General features: G+C 44.2%; 1 protein-coding gene across 1 annotated transcript in view; it reads left to right on the forward strand.

The window, feature by feature from the left end:
- The first annotated feature begins 415 nt into the window (after positions 1-415).
- The window catches only part of PWP1 (PWP1 homolog, endonuclein), a 35,897-nt gene continuing 19,456 nt past the window's right edge, over positions 416-16,856 (forward strand). Inside the window, exons 1-6 of the mRNA XM_075602256.1 lie at positions 416-571; positions 1,935-1,993; positions 4,618-4,811; positions 9,300-9,385; positions 14,966-15,062; positions 15,544-15,654. Of these exons, the coding sequence (XP_075458371.1) occupies positions 506-571; positions 1,935-1,993; positions 4,618-4,811; positions 9,300-9,385; positions 14,966-15,062; positions 15,544-15,654 (613 nt within the window). The 5' untranslated portion in view covers positions 416-505. The remainder of the gene's footprint in view (positions 572-1,934; positions 1,994-4,617; positions 4,812-9,299; positions 9,386-14,965; positions 15,063-15,543; positions 15,655-16,856) is intronic.

Raw genomic sequence — 16,856 nt, forward strand, 5'->3', positions numbered from 1 at the left:
CAGGTAAGAACCTTGGTTCTCCTCAGGTAAAACCTTTGCACTGATATAATTTGCACTTCTTTTGGCAGTGATAAAAAAACCACACTGCAGGATAGACCTGCTTACATTGCAAATGACTACCGTTTGAGAATAATTGATTTCAATGTATTTTGCTGCTTATGGGTTGCTTTGTGAAGGGCATAAATAGAAACCTCACTTTTAAACGAATCAAGGGATGATTAAATTCAACACGTTTTTAATTCTACTGGCACTGTGTATAGCTCATTCATGTAAGTCAAATAAAGTATGCTATGGAAGTGTGAAGATATGCATGCAAACAGTACAGTACTGCTCACACACCGTGGAGGAGGTGTGTCCCAAACCAGAGGAAGTAGCATCGCGTTGACGGGCGACGCTGGTCTCACATACAGGAACACACGTGGTGTGCAGTGGGGGCCGCCATTGCAAACCGGAAGTGCTGCATGTCACTTTCCCCATACAGAGCAGTCAGTGCAGTGTATACACAATGAGCTGCCAGATAACGTGCGTGTCCTGGGTACGGCGGGGAGCAGCTAAAGAGGTTCCTGAAAAGGTGGGGCGATTGCGTTCGTCTGTGTTGTACCCTATTGTAGTTACGGGGCTGCCAAGTATTTTCTGCCGCAGACGACATGAATCTGACAAGTGGGCACCCCATAGTCCCATCTTTTTACTGTATTGCTGATGGTAATATATAACATCAGATCGTGAGCCTGGGTTTATATCGGGAACATGCCCAGGTATCTCTGGCTTTATACCTATTATCTCAATAGCTTCTCCACGTCTGTTAGTGACACCGAGTCTTTAACACAGCCAAGTGGGACTTGTTCATGGTACATGTGGACAGCTGGTTCCTTTAACCTGTAGCTTTCTGAGCCATTAACCAAGTGCTGTTGTACAGATTTGTAGTTTGTAGGCACTTCCCCTGTAATTTATCCTGGCTTGCTTCACAGGTAGGTCAGTTTCCAAGGAACGTTGCTTCTAAAGTAACTTCTGCCCTGGTTTATAAACATTAATTTAGCCAGATGCATAAAATATTAATTACATGCTCACCTACTACAGATTCTGTTGCCCAATATAAGGTCACTTCAGCTGCTTTTGGAAGCATCGTTGTTTACATCTTCAAAGCAAGAACAGATCTCCTGAGCCTTTTTAAAGCTATTGTGATTTGAATTGTATTATAGTATGGAATTCATTGCCATTTATTCCTTCTGACTAATGGCACAATACTTAGATTGTTGTCTCTTTTGTCAGCATTCTTTGTTGTCTGTTCAGTTGCTGACAGAGTAGTATGTGCTACATATATATTAAGACATTTCAGGGTATATGTAAAGTGTAAACTAACGGTGACTCACTCTGGAATATTAGTCTCGCTTGGTCCCTGCCTGAGGTTTATTTATTTTTATTATCTAGATCAGTGGTGGCTAATAACCCATAGCTCCGCAGGTCACTATGGGGGCTCAACGACATTTTGGATAACCCACATGATGATACTTGGGGATGAGCCGCTCTGGTGGGTGGGAGCTAAACTCACTACCAAGGCCTCTGTGCCAACCCCCCCACCTGGCCGGTGCCAGAAGTCGAACCCATCTTGTCACCGCATGGCTCCAGGTCCCCTCTGCCATGGGACCGGAGACCTCCCCCCAACGTAAAATTCTTAAGGGGGCAGTAGGACTGTGGCCCGCCAAAAAAGTGGTGCCCATTTATAGGCATGACTCAGGGAAAAAAAAGGCCGGTCATTCCTGGTCTAGATGAATCCAAGTCCTAGACTGTTAAACTTCTACAAAACAGTTATTTTGTTTAGGGGCGGATGGGGTGTGATTTGTGACATTATCAAGTAATCTGTAATACTGGTTTTTTTTCCCCTTGATTTGTTTATTTTGATCATTTTGCACTTTGCAATATTTGTTTTCTGATAGGTGCAACTGAGCGAAGAAGAGTTAAGTAAACTAATTTCTGAAGCAAAGGAGCAACTAGAGTAAGTATTATAAGGAAAGTAAAATTGCAAGCGTGTAACACACATTTATTTTACGTGTGTGTTCCGAAGGTGACTTTCCTCATTTATGTTGTTTGTACTCATCATTTATATCCCGCCAACATATTCTGTAGCGCAGTACAATAGGGTTGGAGGATGAAAACAATAAAATATAAAGCATTAACATTGTTACAGTGGGTAAGGAGGGCCCTGCCCCACACAGCTTACAATCTATAAGGAAGTGTAAATTGGAAAATAGGGTACAGGGGGATAAAAGATTTGTTTTTGCCAGTCTGCTAAAATTGCATGTCTATTTTATGGTTACTTCAGGTGGGTGTTTAAACCTTAACAGTATCTTCAAGCGGTAAAAGAAACATTTCTGTAGCTGGGAAACCAGTGCAATGATGAATTCTGTTCCCTCTGACTTATTGCGCATCATCTTTTACTAGGAGTGTGGAGATCTCCTACCATACATTCTTACACCATATACTTGGTGCCTCCAACCATACAAGACTAGGTTATCCACTCTCTTTATTTGTCTCTACTTCAATGTCAAATGTCTTTGCACCTATTCATGTATTGTATAATTTCACTATATGCTAAATGAGTGTTTTTTTTTTGTGTGTACTGTGAAGATTATATGCCTCCGAGAAGGAGTGGCTCATAGAGTAAAGACCCTAACTGTATACCAGTTTGAAGCAGGGGATCCTGGTTCAATTCCCAATATTGGCTTCTGTTGACCTTGGGCAAGTCACTTTATCTCCCTGTGCCTCAGGCTCCATAAACCTAGATTGTAAACTCATCTGGGCAGGGACTGTCTGTAATAATCCTATGTGCTGCGTACCACGCACTATGCTGTAAATAAAAACTGAGTCCCTGTCATGGGAGACCAGGCAATTTACACCTTTTTATCCGGATCATGCATTGAGCAAAACAGGATAATGAAATAAATTGTACATTTATTCACAGGAACAGGCAAACACACAAAATACAGGCAAAAAAACACACGTACTTGGGACTGGGGTACAAAGCTAGACTCTTCTAGGTGCAGGGAATCCTAATAAGGATTGTCCCCTGATAACAGTTGCAAAAACAGGACAGAAAATATTCCATGCAGCTATAGCTGAAGCAGCCTTTTTCTTGCTGGAGACTTGAAATTTAGAATTCTAGCATCTGGAGAAAACCTTGAGAATCTTTAGAACCTTGAGAGAACTTTGAGAACTACAAATCTGATTTGCGTAGGGTTTTATAATACCTCTTGAGTTTCATTCACAAACTACTACCCCCTATCAGAAGCGTGAGAATATTCTCAGCAACCAATCCGAGACAAACCGGTAGAAAAAACAGTGTTACCTGGAAATCTGAATGAACCAAGGGACGTGCGATTTGGTACCTCTGACCCAGGTTCCCTCGATGCCACCCGCGGTGACAGGCTCCTGCCATTCTGGTTGGGCAAATTGACATGCAAATAGCGTCCATTGATCTCAGGACGTGGATACTTGTCCTTCCCTCCTGTCCAAATGGTCTTGACGCATCCTCTGTGGCTTTCATCTCCACCGTATGAGTAGACACAGTGGCACCCAAGTTGGTAGCCCACTGGCTCACTCAGAACACTGGCTCGGAAAGTCCCAGCTCATCTCTGTGAGTTTTAAAACAGTTTAATACAATATACACTCTAAAAATATCCTAAGTCTGTGGGTTATGGGAAATAGAATAAGAAGCTGCACGTTATTTCTTACTAGCCATATTCCCCACACTCTATACAATAAACTTAGGGCTGGACTTTTTTTTAAAAGTCCCCTCACAACCTTATAGATGATTGGAGTACCCCCCAGAACCTCTAAGCAGGTTCTGGGTTACCTGTGCAGTAACTGGGTACCCCCCTTAATCTGGGGACCCCTTATAGTTACAGGGATATTTTACATCCCTTTGCACAATTTACATTTCTGGGCTGTGCTGAAGCGAATCGCGCAAGCGTTTTCAAGGGGAGATATTACTGAGAAAATGTGTCTACATGCATCCAGGATTCCGACCTGATTCCTGGGTACATATCACTGTGGATGATGGTAGAAAGCTTAAATTAGAGAACTTAACACTTGCCTGTGTATGGTTCTCACTGCTTGAATTCCTCTATATCCTTTCTGCTGCTATCTGGGGTGTTTGGGAATATAAGATGGTAAAAAATCCATTGCCGTTTTTCAAAGAACTTCAATTAGAATTATTTTGTACCATGTGGTTGACGGAAGGCAAATTTAGTCGCTGGACATTAGCAGAACCCGCTCTTTGTGGATTGCTTGTTACAGCTGATAAGAGCAATGTGTCCTGAACAGAGAGAGGTCTGATCTGTATAATTACAGGCAATGACCGGTAATGCATATACAACAGTTGGGCCCAAGAGCTGACACTCTAGGACCCCAAAACATGGATCAGAGGTAACCAAACGGGCTTAACCTTTATTAGTGAACCTGGTTACCTCTTCCCCGTCACAGTCCCATTGGGCGAAAAGCGCTGTATGAAATAGTTATTATTGTTATCAATTCTGCAAAAGTATAATATCCTTACTTTTTTTTCCCTTTTTTCTTTTTTTATTGTATTCACACTGTTCCATTGTCCTTCCTTACTGACAGAGAAGTAGAGGATGAAGATGATGGGGCAGCTTCACAAGACCCAGAAGGTGGCATGGATAGTCCTGAAAATCCTGATGTAGATTCAAATGAAGTTTCTCAACCAAATGAGGATCAGGAAGAAAAAATTTCCAAGCTGAATGATGATGACCTGGCAGAATATGATTTGGACAATTATGACGAAGAAGGGAGAACAGGTACAGTTTTCCCTGTAGCAGTTGTTGCTGTTTCCTGCCTTGTGCAATCAATCTTATTCACATAAACCTTTTGTTATGTACGTTACACCGGTGAGCACGTGACTACAAGGAGTAATACACGGCTCGCAAGCTGTCCCGCTATTCACCTTCGCAAAGGTCCCTCAAATGAAAAATATCTCCCCTCAATCTGTCCCGAATACCACCTGTCACAGACAGCACACAAGTGAGCACATGACTTCTATATGCAACTAGTGTTCATACACACGGCTACTCTAGCCAACTCACCTTTCCACCCCCGCAAGGTACTTTCAATGAGTTAATATTAAACCTTTGCTCAATTGCAATCATATCTATACGCTGCCACCACCCAAGAATCATGCAAATAAAATATGTAAAATTAATATCTGGCAGTGTCTCAGGCCCCTGCTTATAATACAAAAAAATATGCATTTAACACACAAAAATATGTTGTAGCAAAAAACTCAGCACAGACTCAGGAAATGTTTTGGGCTGTCATAAACCATACATTATATTGTATTGTATTTTTAAACTGAATCTGTTACACCGTTAACCCCTTGAAGGAAGGCGAGTTCAAAACAGTGATGTTTCTCAAAGTACATTTTGTTTATTAGCACAGCAAACAATTGGGATAATAGTACAGTGTTGCCTCAGTGTGAAGAGAGCAAGCACCTGGTCAAGACAGCTGATTTCTCCTAAAGCACTGGTGTGTATATATACCTGAAGGAATCCGTATTTCAACTTAATTCTTAGTCCTGTAATATAGTGGGCGCGCGCGTGCATGTGTGAACGCTCGTGCACGGGGCGCACACTTTGTGTGTACGGTCCGTGCTGCTGTGAGCGACAGGCTTGGAAGGTTGTGTGTGTGTGTGTGTGTGTGTGTGTGTGTGTGTGTGTGTTAAAAATTAAAAAAAAGACCTGTTGTGAGAATAAATTATTTATTAATATTGTGCACACATATATGCACACACACACACACATATATGCACACGCACACACATACATTGCGGTAGCGACGCGAATACTTACTCTTCCCCGCTATCGCCTGGCTCCACGCTCACGACCGTGCGCGCGGCCTTAGCATACAATTGCTGGCTAACCACAGCCAACTATAACTGCCGCGCGTGCACGGCGCAGCCCGCGCCCCCACTATATTACTGGCCTTGCATACTACATAACCCCCCCCCCCCCCACCCTAGCTGTATCTTCTTGTCAGCAATTTCCAGTTATCCCCTTTCTGTGGCTTAGTGTAGGGGATGGGCCTTGGATGTGTTTTAGCAGACTTGTGTTAGTCATGGTAAACATGTTGCAAAAGCCTTTAGGGAAGATCACTTGTCTAGAGACCTTATTCAATTCTTCCTAGTTCCCTATATATAGATCCTGTACACTGGCGGTTAATATTTTGGTGTGTGATTTCATGTTTTTATTTCCTTGGAGGGAGGATGTGGAGACGGAGGTGGTAGGGAAGTACCTTAGTCCCTTTGCTTTACTGGGGGCTCGGGGAATGGGCCAGTAGAAGGGGTTGTTGACACCGAAACGTTGCCCCCACATATTCTCTCCACTCTTTCCATTAAGGGTTGTTTACCCTTCCTCACAGTGATAACACTATCACTTCCTCGGTGTTATCACTATCCCCTCCTCCCCCACAGGCTGTGCCTGTTCTTGTTGTTCCATTTTTTAGCCTGTATTCTCAGTTCGCCCTTTGTTGCAGTCAGTTATTTTGCCGTGTCAATATATATTTGATTGTTTACGCATTCCACGTTTCCGTATGTTCATTGTGAGTGCTGGGAACACCAGTTGTGCTTTATTTGTGTTTTTCGGAGGGATTAGGGGTCCCCCCATTGTTCCCGTGCACCTATTCTTACTATATGATTTTCATTTATTACATTGGAAGTGCTGCTATAACTACATACTTTTTGTAATACTATTCAAGTTCAACCTTTAACCCATCCCTTGCTGGTTCATGCTTGCACAGTTTCATCATATTAAAAAAAGTCTTCTGGTGGTCTGTTTTGGGGGTCTTATAGTTCAAAATCCAACACCCCTGAAGCACAAGATTGATTAAAATACATAATATCTTATGATCTATATCGCAGGTCTTGATGAAAATGCGTCCCTATGGCGTGGCCATATTTCTTACTTGCAACTTGCAAACTTAATATAATTCATTTGTAGGGAAAACCCATTTTATCATCTTCTAATTCTAAATGACTGCTTTGTTTTTGAAGAAAACAGAAGAGGTCTGGTCCTGTCTTGTCTGGTCCGGTCTGGTCCTGTCTGGTCCTATATAATGTATACACCCCCCCAACCTTTGTTACACACTCCTTAATGACGACAAAGGCACTAATGGGCCGTCCAGTAATGTTGGCACTATGCTAAATCTACAGGGCTTCCTTAAAGGAACTGGACAGGAGGGACCTCAGTTGGCCCCTGTGCAGTTTGCCAAATTGCAACGTATTATTTGCCGTTGTGGTAGCTTTAAAGCTGCAGTTTTTTTTTTTTTTTTTTTTTTTTTTACATTTATTTTTTTACTTCAATAGTTTCATGTGTGCAATCTCTAATTAGCTAAAGAACAGTATAGCTGCAGCTCAATTAGTTTTCCATGTATTGATAGGTCGAAATTTGGTGACATATTAAAAGCTGGGATTTGTGTATAATCTGCTTGACTGGCAGTGGAAGCTCATGAATATTCATGAGCACTCCTGCACTGACATGTGCTAGAGTGAGGGCAGGGCTGACAAAGGGGTGTGCAAGAGCTTGTGACAGGACATGAAGGGGCAGTGCCTTAGCAAATGGCTGTTAAAATAGAATACAAGAAAATTGGTCTTTCAAAGTTGTTTTTTTAAAAACAGAAAATGCTAAAAGTATTTTTTCTTACTACAGAACTGATTTATTAAAAAAAACACACATGCAGGATATTGACTGAACTGCAGCTTTAAGATGCAGGAAGCGGAGGGATCCCATGCCATGTGATTACTGTAATAGTGATCACTTTACTCTGCAACCAAAAGACTTTCTGGAACATTTCAATTATTGGGTAGTAAAACAATAATTTCCTATGGCAGGAAATGGCAGCCATTTTTATGCTCCCCAATTGTACTTTTAACATCTGCCTAGTATAAATAATTAGAATAGAGGTTTTATTTGTTTTTATTACTGGAGATTTCTCCATTGACGCACAACAAATAAATTGAGTGGAAAGGAGAGTGAGTAATGTTTGTTTGTGCCGAAGAGTTCCAAGTTTCCACTTGTGAAGTGAGTTTTACTTGTTTTAACCTGTTTAAAGCTTGGTTTTCGTTGTTTCACCTGTCAACATTCTTATTAGAAGTGTTATATGGGAGCGTTGCTTCGGGTAGCTGCAGAAAATTGCTTCATATGGAATACATCATAAATCCCGAGTTTGGATATTGGGTGCAAAACCTGCTTTCATTGAAGCTGTTAACACAGGGGTGGGTGGCCAACTCCAGTCCTTGAGGCCCACCAACAGGCCAGTCACTGACTGAGCCACCTGTGCTGAAGCAGGGATATCCTTAACCTGATCTGCTGGTGGCCCTTGAGGACTGAAGTTGGCCACCCCTGTGTCAATACAATGATGATAATTTGCATGAACTTCCACATCCAAGGAATTGTAATGCAGATCTGTGCAAAACAGAGCACTTACAGGCACTCCACTTCTCAGACTTATTTAGCTTAACGCAATGACACTATTTTGGCTATTTATTTATTTTTGCATCGACGTACACTCCCCCCCCCCCCCCTCATTTATCCAGCGAGACATTTGTGTTTTTAAGGATCGATTCAAAAGGATAAAACTGCTGCATTACAAGTTGCTTTTCCATCATCCGTTGCTCCTATTGGGAGAGCTGATGTTGTGCAAACGTTTAATTATCATCCTGCCTTTTATAATAATAGAACAGTGTGGTCAGCGCTGCACATAGAATTTTGCAGGCACGATGGGTCACTGCACCATAGAGCTAACACTCTAATTTATAGTCTGTCCCTTTACTTACTCAACCACTCCTCCCTTTTTTTTTTTTTTTTGTCGGATGCATTGATATGATGATATATTACTGTGAATATTTTGTTGCAGTAATTTGTGTTGGTTACAGTGCTATATCATATTAAGCCAGCCAGGATGCAGTGTTTAGCTGGTCTTTCGCTAGCTACTGTGGACTGGCACTACTTCACTGGCTGTTCTTGTCTTTGGAAGAACCTCTGAATTGATGCTCTTCGAAGCACAGGATGCTGGGATTTGTAGTTCTTCTGGCGAAATATTACTAGCAGAGCTCTGCGTGGGGTTACTAATCTGACCGTTTGGATGTAGGGTTGCTTAATGTAGTGTTTAATCACTCTGCTTATTTTTATCGAAAGTAATATGCAATATCTTGATTACGTTGGCACAGTCCTTCCGTATACATAATTTTCAGAAATCGTCGCTTATAAACCTAACTGGTTTCCTTTATTGTTTAGATGTTGCAAACCTTGGCGATAGTCTGGCTGGACTTTCCGTGTATGCCAGCAATGAAAATGATGCCTACGTCACCCTCAAAGATACAGTAAGTACGATTTTAATGGAGCTGTATTGAACAAAGGATTATCTTGTGTGTATACCCCCAAACTAATATCTAGAACCATAAATAGATAAGCGTACAAGTCCGCCACAAACGGCTCCCACGTATCTAGAACAAAAAGGAGAAACACTTTGTGCACAATGTCAAGTCTAATATATTACCAAAAGTTATGAAAGTGTAAGAAATACATGAGAAAATAGCAAAGGGGCCGGCACCTAAGAAATCCTCAATGTTTTGTGCGGAAACCAACATTTCTGAAGAGGAAATGTCATTTACTATATTGCAACTACCAGTTGTTTTTTTTTAAATAGAAAATGTGCTAGACCCAGACGCAAAGAAAAATGAGTTTTATAACTACATAAAATCATTTCAATTAAGGAATGCGATGGAAAGAGGCATTTATCCACTCTTTGTAATCCATTCCCATACCTAATAATAATAATTTCAGTCACTATATGCAGTTTCCTGCGTACTGTACTGACCAACTCAGCCTATTTAAGAGATTGGGGGGGGGGGGGGGGGAGGGGAAGAGACTCCATGATTTTTCGTTTAAACAGGTAGAATTTTTAGTTGCCACTTTGAAAACAATTCCCTCATTCCAGTGGATGTCAATGAGAGTTTTAGAAATCTCCAGAATTTTCATCTCAAATCAAAACCCCGACTAAAGTATATTTGGGATTGTGCCATTAGAATTGATAGACTTGTATAACACCGCGTTTGTGCTTGTAGAGTGTTACTGCGGGGGTGGGGGGTGGTGGGGGCGAGGCATATTACTGTGGGTATTACAACAGCCCACTGCCCTTTATATGCATTAGTCTGTCTGACTGGCTAAGGCACAAGCAGTCTGCATTTCATATTGTGGAAGTAGCTTTTTTGTTAGACAGGAGAAATGATCCTGTTGCAAAAGACTCAAATGTATATGATTATATACAGTACAATGGCTATTTTATGTTTATTGCATTTGGTGGAATATGTTCTGATATTCTGCACCAACACTTCCATTGAATCGTGTCTGTCTGTCCCGCACTCCAGGACTTGGTTTTTCAATAAACTTTACTCACTTTTCTATCAACGTTTCGGCTCTCTACACCCTTTCCCAACATGAGACCGGTTCCTGTAGTGAGCCGGAACATTGATAGAAAAGTGAATAAAGTTGATTGTAAAACGAAGTCCTGGAGAGCCTGCGTCCATCTATTCCAGGCCTGCACAACTCGTAAAGCGAGAAGGGCCGAACTGCTCCAAGGAAAAAAAAATTGGGCCGCACGGGTAAAATAATCATCATCATCATCATCATCATATATCTCCTCCAGCACCCCTCATCATCATCCTCATATCTCCCCCAGAACCCCTCACTATCAACCTTTGCGATACTCACCATCTATCTCTCATACCCCCATCTCCCCCTGCACACCACACACATCCCACCCCCCTGCACCTCACACCACTCGCCCCCTGCACCTCACACCACTCTCCCCCCCTGCACCTCACACCACTCTCCCCCCCCTGCACCTCACACCACTCTCCCCCCCTGCACCTCACACCACTCTCCCCCCCTGCACCTCACACCACTCTCCCCCCCTGCACCTCACACCACTCTCCCCCCCCTGCACCTCACACCACTCTCCCCCCCCCTGCACCTCACACCACTCTCCCCCCCTGCACCTCACACCACTCTCCCCCCTGCACCTCACACCACTCTCCCCCCTGCACCTCACAACACTCTCCCCCCTGCACCTCACACCACTCCCCCCTGCACCTCACACCACTCTCCCCCCCTGCACCTCACACCACTCTCTCCCCCTGCACCTCACATCACTCTCTCCCCCTGCACCTCACATCACTCTCTCCCCTTGCACCTCACATCACTCTCTCCTGCACCTCCAATCACCCCTGCACCTCACCCCCTGCACCTCACATCACCCCTCCTGCACATCACCTCCCCCCTCCTCCACATCACATCCCCTGCACTTCCAATCACCCCCCTGCACCTCCAATCACCCCCAATCATCCCCCTGCACCTCCAATCACCCCTGCACCTCCAATCACCCCTCACCTCCAATCACCCCTGCACCTCCAATCACCCATGCACCTCACCCCCTGCACCTCACATCACCCCTCCTGCACATCACCCCCCCTTCTGCACATCACCCCTCCCCCTCCTGCACATCACCCCCGCACTCCTGCACATCACATCCCATGCACCTCCAATCACCCCCAATCACCCCCCTGCACCTCCAATCACCCCTGCACCTCACCCCCTGCACCTCACATCACCCCTCCTGCACATCACCCCCCCTCCTGCACATCACATCCCCTGCACCTCACCCCCCTGCACCTCCAATCACCCCCCTGCACCTCCAATCACCCCCCTGCACCTCCAATCACCCCCATACACCTCCAATCACCCCCAATCACCCCCCTGCACCTCCAATCACCCCTGCACCTCCAATCACCCCTGCACCTCACATCACCCCTGCACCTCACATCACCCCTGCACCTCACATCACCCCTCCTCCCCTCCTGCACATCACATCCCCTGCACCTCACCCCCCTGCACCTACAATCACCCCCTGCACCTACAATCACCCCCAATCACCCCCCTGCACCTCCAATCACTCCTGCACCTCACCCCCTGCACCTCACATCACCCCCCTGCACATCACCCCCCCTCCTGCACATCACATCCCCTGCACCTCCAATCACCCCCCCTGCACCTCCAATCACCCCCCTGCACCTCCAATCACCCCCAATCACACCCCTGCACCTCCAATCACCCCCTGCACCTTCAATCACCCCTGCACCTCCAATCACCCCTGCACCTCACCCCCTGCACCTCACATCACCCCTCCTGCACATCACCTCCCCCCCTCCTGCACATCACATCCCCTGCACCTCACCCCCCTGCACCTCCAATCACCCCTGCACCTCACACCCTGCACCTCACATCACCCCTCCTGCACATCACCCCCCCCCCCCTGCACATCATATCCCCTGCACCTCACCCCCCTGCAACTCCAATCACCCCCCTGCACCTCCAATCACCCCCTGCACCTCCATTCACCCCTGCACCTCCAATCACCCCTGTACCTCACATCACCCCTCCTGCACATCACCCCCCCCCCCCTCCTGCACATCACATCCCCTGCACCTCACCCCCTGCACCTCACCTCAACCCCCTGCACCTCACCTCAACCCCCTGCACCTCACCTCACCCCCCTGCACCTCACCTCACCCCCCTGCACCTCACCTCACCCCCCTGCACCTCACCTCACCCCCCTGCACATATCCACGTTCGGATCCGGTTGGGGAGCGGCCGCAGAAGAGCTCAGCTGGCTGTGACTTCCCCCTCCGTCCCACGTTGCGAGCGGGGGGTTGGGGGGAGGGAGAGGGAGCAAGGAGCGGGAGCGGGCCCTGCGCATGCGCGCCGGGACCGCGGGGAATCGCCGCCATTTTTTTTTTTAGAGTTTTTTTTTTTCAAAGTTTTTTTTTTTTTCAAAGTTTTTTTTTTTTTTAAATCTCATCGAGGGCAGCACAGGGAGGCCAGGCGGGCCGCATGCGGCCCGCGGGCCGCGTGTTGTGCAGCCCTGATCTATTCTGTACTGCAGTCCCCAGCAGCTTGCACCCAGACAGGATACTACTTTCAGTGGAGTGCCTCTGTAATCCGCAACAGGAAAGCACAAGCTCTGCACTATTGCACTCGTGATCTGAACAAATGAATGAATTAAAATAATTATCTTTAAGAAGCACGTAATTAAAATATCAGTGAGGTTAAGTGGGGGAAAAAGGGTAAAGCACGAACGTGTCAACAAAACGGAGCTCAAGTCTGCAGTCGGAGGGAGCCGGAACCAGAGGAATCGGTAATGGCTGTGATGTGCGTGTGCGTGTGTCCGTCCTACCTGAAGATGGAATTGGAGTATACACACATCGATGAATTGCTGATTTGCAGTATAACATATTGCTTAAATTAATACTATTATGTAAAAATCTGAGCTAATACTTCAGTAAATTTCCTTATCCATACCGATAGATACAGGCAGAAAAGTACACTAGTCAAGATTCGTTGATATGTTGCCATGCCAACTAGGAGCTATTTAAACCCTTGAGAGACAGTCCACGGGTCACCTACGAAAAAGCGTCAGAGCAACGCAAAAACGTGCGTGAGGTCACGTGGATGGCGTCCCTGTGTTTGGGGCTTTGATTTCTCCAGGTCAGTTATTCCTCCACACGCAGACTATAACCATTTCAGCCTTTTAGTTTAAACTTAACGCGGTTGTTACTCTAGCTAAGGCTTGGAATGGGCACCCTGTCAATTAATGTAGCACTTCTCTGAGAATTACCAGTCTAGAGAGACAGTTCAAAGGGTTTTAGTTACTGTTGTACATTTATTACATGTCAGTGGCAACAATGGTAGCTATACCTTTCAACATATCAAGTACTTAGGCTGCGTCCATAGTGTGAGCGGCAGCGCAAACAAAATGCAGCAGTTCTATAGGGCCGGCCATAGTGTGACCGCGCGGCAGAATTTTGAGCCGGCAAAAAAATTTGATTTTGATGCACGACGGTCGGGTCACGTGAGCGGTTCAGCCAATGAGGGCGAACCAGCCTCGTGACATCACTGCCACGCCGCCGCGAGCGAACTGAGTCCACAGATTGCTTGGGCGGCAGGCACACGCGACGCCATGTGCTCCGTAGCGCGCGCTTCCCCGCTATGTCCGAGGCCTTAGGTGCACCGTGGGGCTACTAGTGGCTCTATTGCAGCCCTTCACTAATCCTTTATCTACTCCCAAGTGAATATAGGAGGTGTATGTATATATATTTATAATACATTTTGTATGCTCCTCTCTAATTTCACTGACCTCTTACTATTTTACACAGAGTTGTGTATTCCTACAGGTTACTATCTAGCGGAGGCAGGTAACCGCTCTAGATCTTTATATTAAGGGTTATTACCATTAATTTAACCATCTAGACCGATTGGCTTCTTTTTACCTACAAACACTAGTCTCTACTTGAGATCTGGTTATCTGCTAATAATGATGTGGCTGTATTCATTGATTAGGTGTCACTTACCTTGGTGTACTTCAGTAGCCAAGGGCCCCCTATCTTAGATTGCCTTTGCCCAATTATTTCTTGTAATTGGTAGCTTAGGACCTGCTTTGGATTAGTTTTAATTTATGTTGTATATATTGTTAGTAGTGTACCCTTTTTTCCCCACTTCGCCTCACAGATTTTTTTTAAATTACGTGCATATTAAAGATAATTCTTTTAATTCATTCATTTCTTCAGATCACAAGTGCAATAGTGCAGAGCTTGTTCATTCCTGCTTCTGATTACTCTATATCCTGCACGTACCTTGATCTACTATTATCAACCCCTTACCTTGATCTGAGACGTTGTCCTTTGTATTCGCGAGTGTTATACAGTATATCTTTTGTGTGTGTGTGTGTTGAACTTGATGGACGTATGTCTTCTTTCAACCTCATCTAGTGTGTGTGTATTTTTATATCCATCCAGATCTCTCCTAGTGTGTATGTGTACACTTATTTAATTTATTTATTTTTGAAGGAGCAATACGAGCAAGATGATTTTATCATTAAGCCTACTGATAACCTTTTGGCTTGCGGGAGGGCAGAAAAAGACAACTGCAATCTTGAGATCCATGGTGAGCATGCAATGTTCGTTTGACACAGTTCTGTATTCTTTTACTGTATATGTCAAAACACTGAAGCCTAGGGAGAAAAACAATATGGGGCAGAATTGCCGACCTTTTCACAGGAAATCATAGTGTGACAGAGGGACAGAGAAGATGAGGTTGAGCAGGATGATGAGTTGTGTAAGGAGAAAAGGTATGCATATACAGTAGATGAGGTTATGATGCCACTTTGTAGATCATTGCTAACAACCCTCATACTATGATGTGCTATGGTTTGGAAAATGCATCTGAAGACAACAGAGGTGGTCTGAAGAATAGATAAACTGGTTGATCGTTTGCATCAGAACTTCTTGAGAACCTCAACAGGGAAGATTACTTTTTTTTAAATAGCAAGTGTATCAACAAGTTAGGATCGGGAAGCATTTGTGGTTAAACTTTGTTCTCTTATTTTTTTTCTCATTCATCATGTTCTCTCAAACTGTTCTTTCAGTGTATAACCATGAAGAGGACTCTTTCTATGTCCATCATGATATCCTCTTACCTGCTTACCCCCTCTGTACGGAGTGGCTGAATTTTGATCCCAGCCCTGAAGAATCGACAGGTAAATCTTTTTTTTTTTTTTTTTTTTTTCAGGGGAACAGATGCTCCCATTTCCATTAAACAGCTGATGTATATCATTGAACCACGCTACGTACTAACACATTTAAGTTAGATTATAAAAGCTTGTTTAAACTTTTTATTAAAAAAATGTTCATTGTTGTATATTTCTAGTGTTACCCTGTTGCTAACCCAATGCAAATATTTTGGTGTGTGTGTGTGTGTGTTGTTACTTGACTTTTTTTTAAAGTCGTTTCTGGTATTATAATGAGCCCCAAAACGTAAGAATTTAATAAAATAAATAGTTTTTTTTTTTTTTTTTGTGCAGTAAAAGTTTTTTTAATTCTTTTTCCACTTCGTAGAAAAATTGAATGTGATACTCTTAAGTGTGAAACCTTTGACTAGTGGACAACTTTCCCCCTGGAACTGAAATATATATTGTACATTGTTAATTGTAGATCAGGAATATTTGAAAGCAGCTGTTCATGTTGAAATGTAAAAGGGGACCCATCATCCTGAAAATGACTTCCTTTGCAAATCCATTTTCTGGCCCAAATTTGCAGACTTGTTAAACATCCAATGAAACTAAGATGAAGTAGTGGGAGAATATGAAAGCTCTGATGGTTTGCTAACATTTGACACACTTTCTATACCAGCGAAGCTAGCAAAGCTGTTCAGGGTACTGAGCAAGTTAATGTACTCCAAGAATGTTTTATAGTCACTTGACATTGAAGAGGATTAGGGTGATGTCTTGAATGAAAGTATGTCAAAAGGTATTGAGACCTGTTAGGATTTCAGTCTCCCGCTGCTTTTGCCACTCTTGTATTCATTCATGAATCATTCAGACCAACTCCAGTCTCTTTATTATGCTGGCTCTGTTACAATACAGATAAAGCAGCAATGCCCCCCAAAACAAATATTCTAGTGCAGGGGTGGACAACTCCAGTCCTCAAAGGCTACCAACAGGTCTAGTTTTTAGGAGATCCCTGCTTCAGCACAGGTGGCTCTGTCAAAGACTGCATCACCTGTGCTGAAGCAGGGATATCCTGAAAAACCTGACCTGTTGGTGGCCCTTGAGGTCTGGCATTGGTCACTCCTGTACTAGTGTTTAACAAGATGAAGAAAATCTCAGTCGTGTGAGAGCTTCATTTTGATCTTTCCGGACCCTCCATATTTCTCCTGAACAAAGCATCAGTTTAAAAAAAT

The sequence above is a fragment of the Ascaphus truei genome, chromosome 5 (assembly GCF_040206685.1).
Source record: "Ascaphus truei isolate aAscTru1 chromosome 5, aAscTru1.hap1, whole genome shotgun sequence".
NCBI classification, from domain to species: Eukaryota; Metazoa; Chordata; class Amphibia; order Anura; family Ascaphidae; genus Ascaphus; species Ascaphus truei.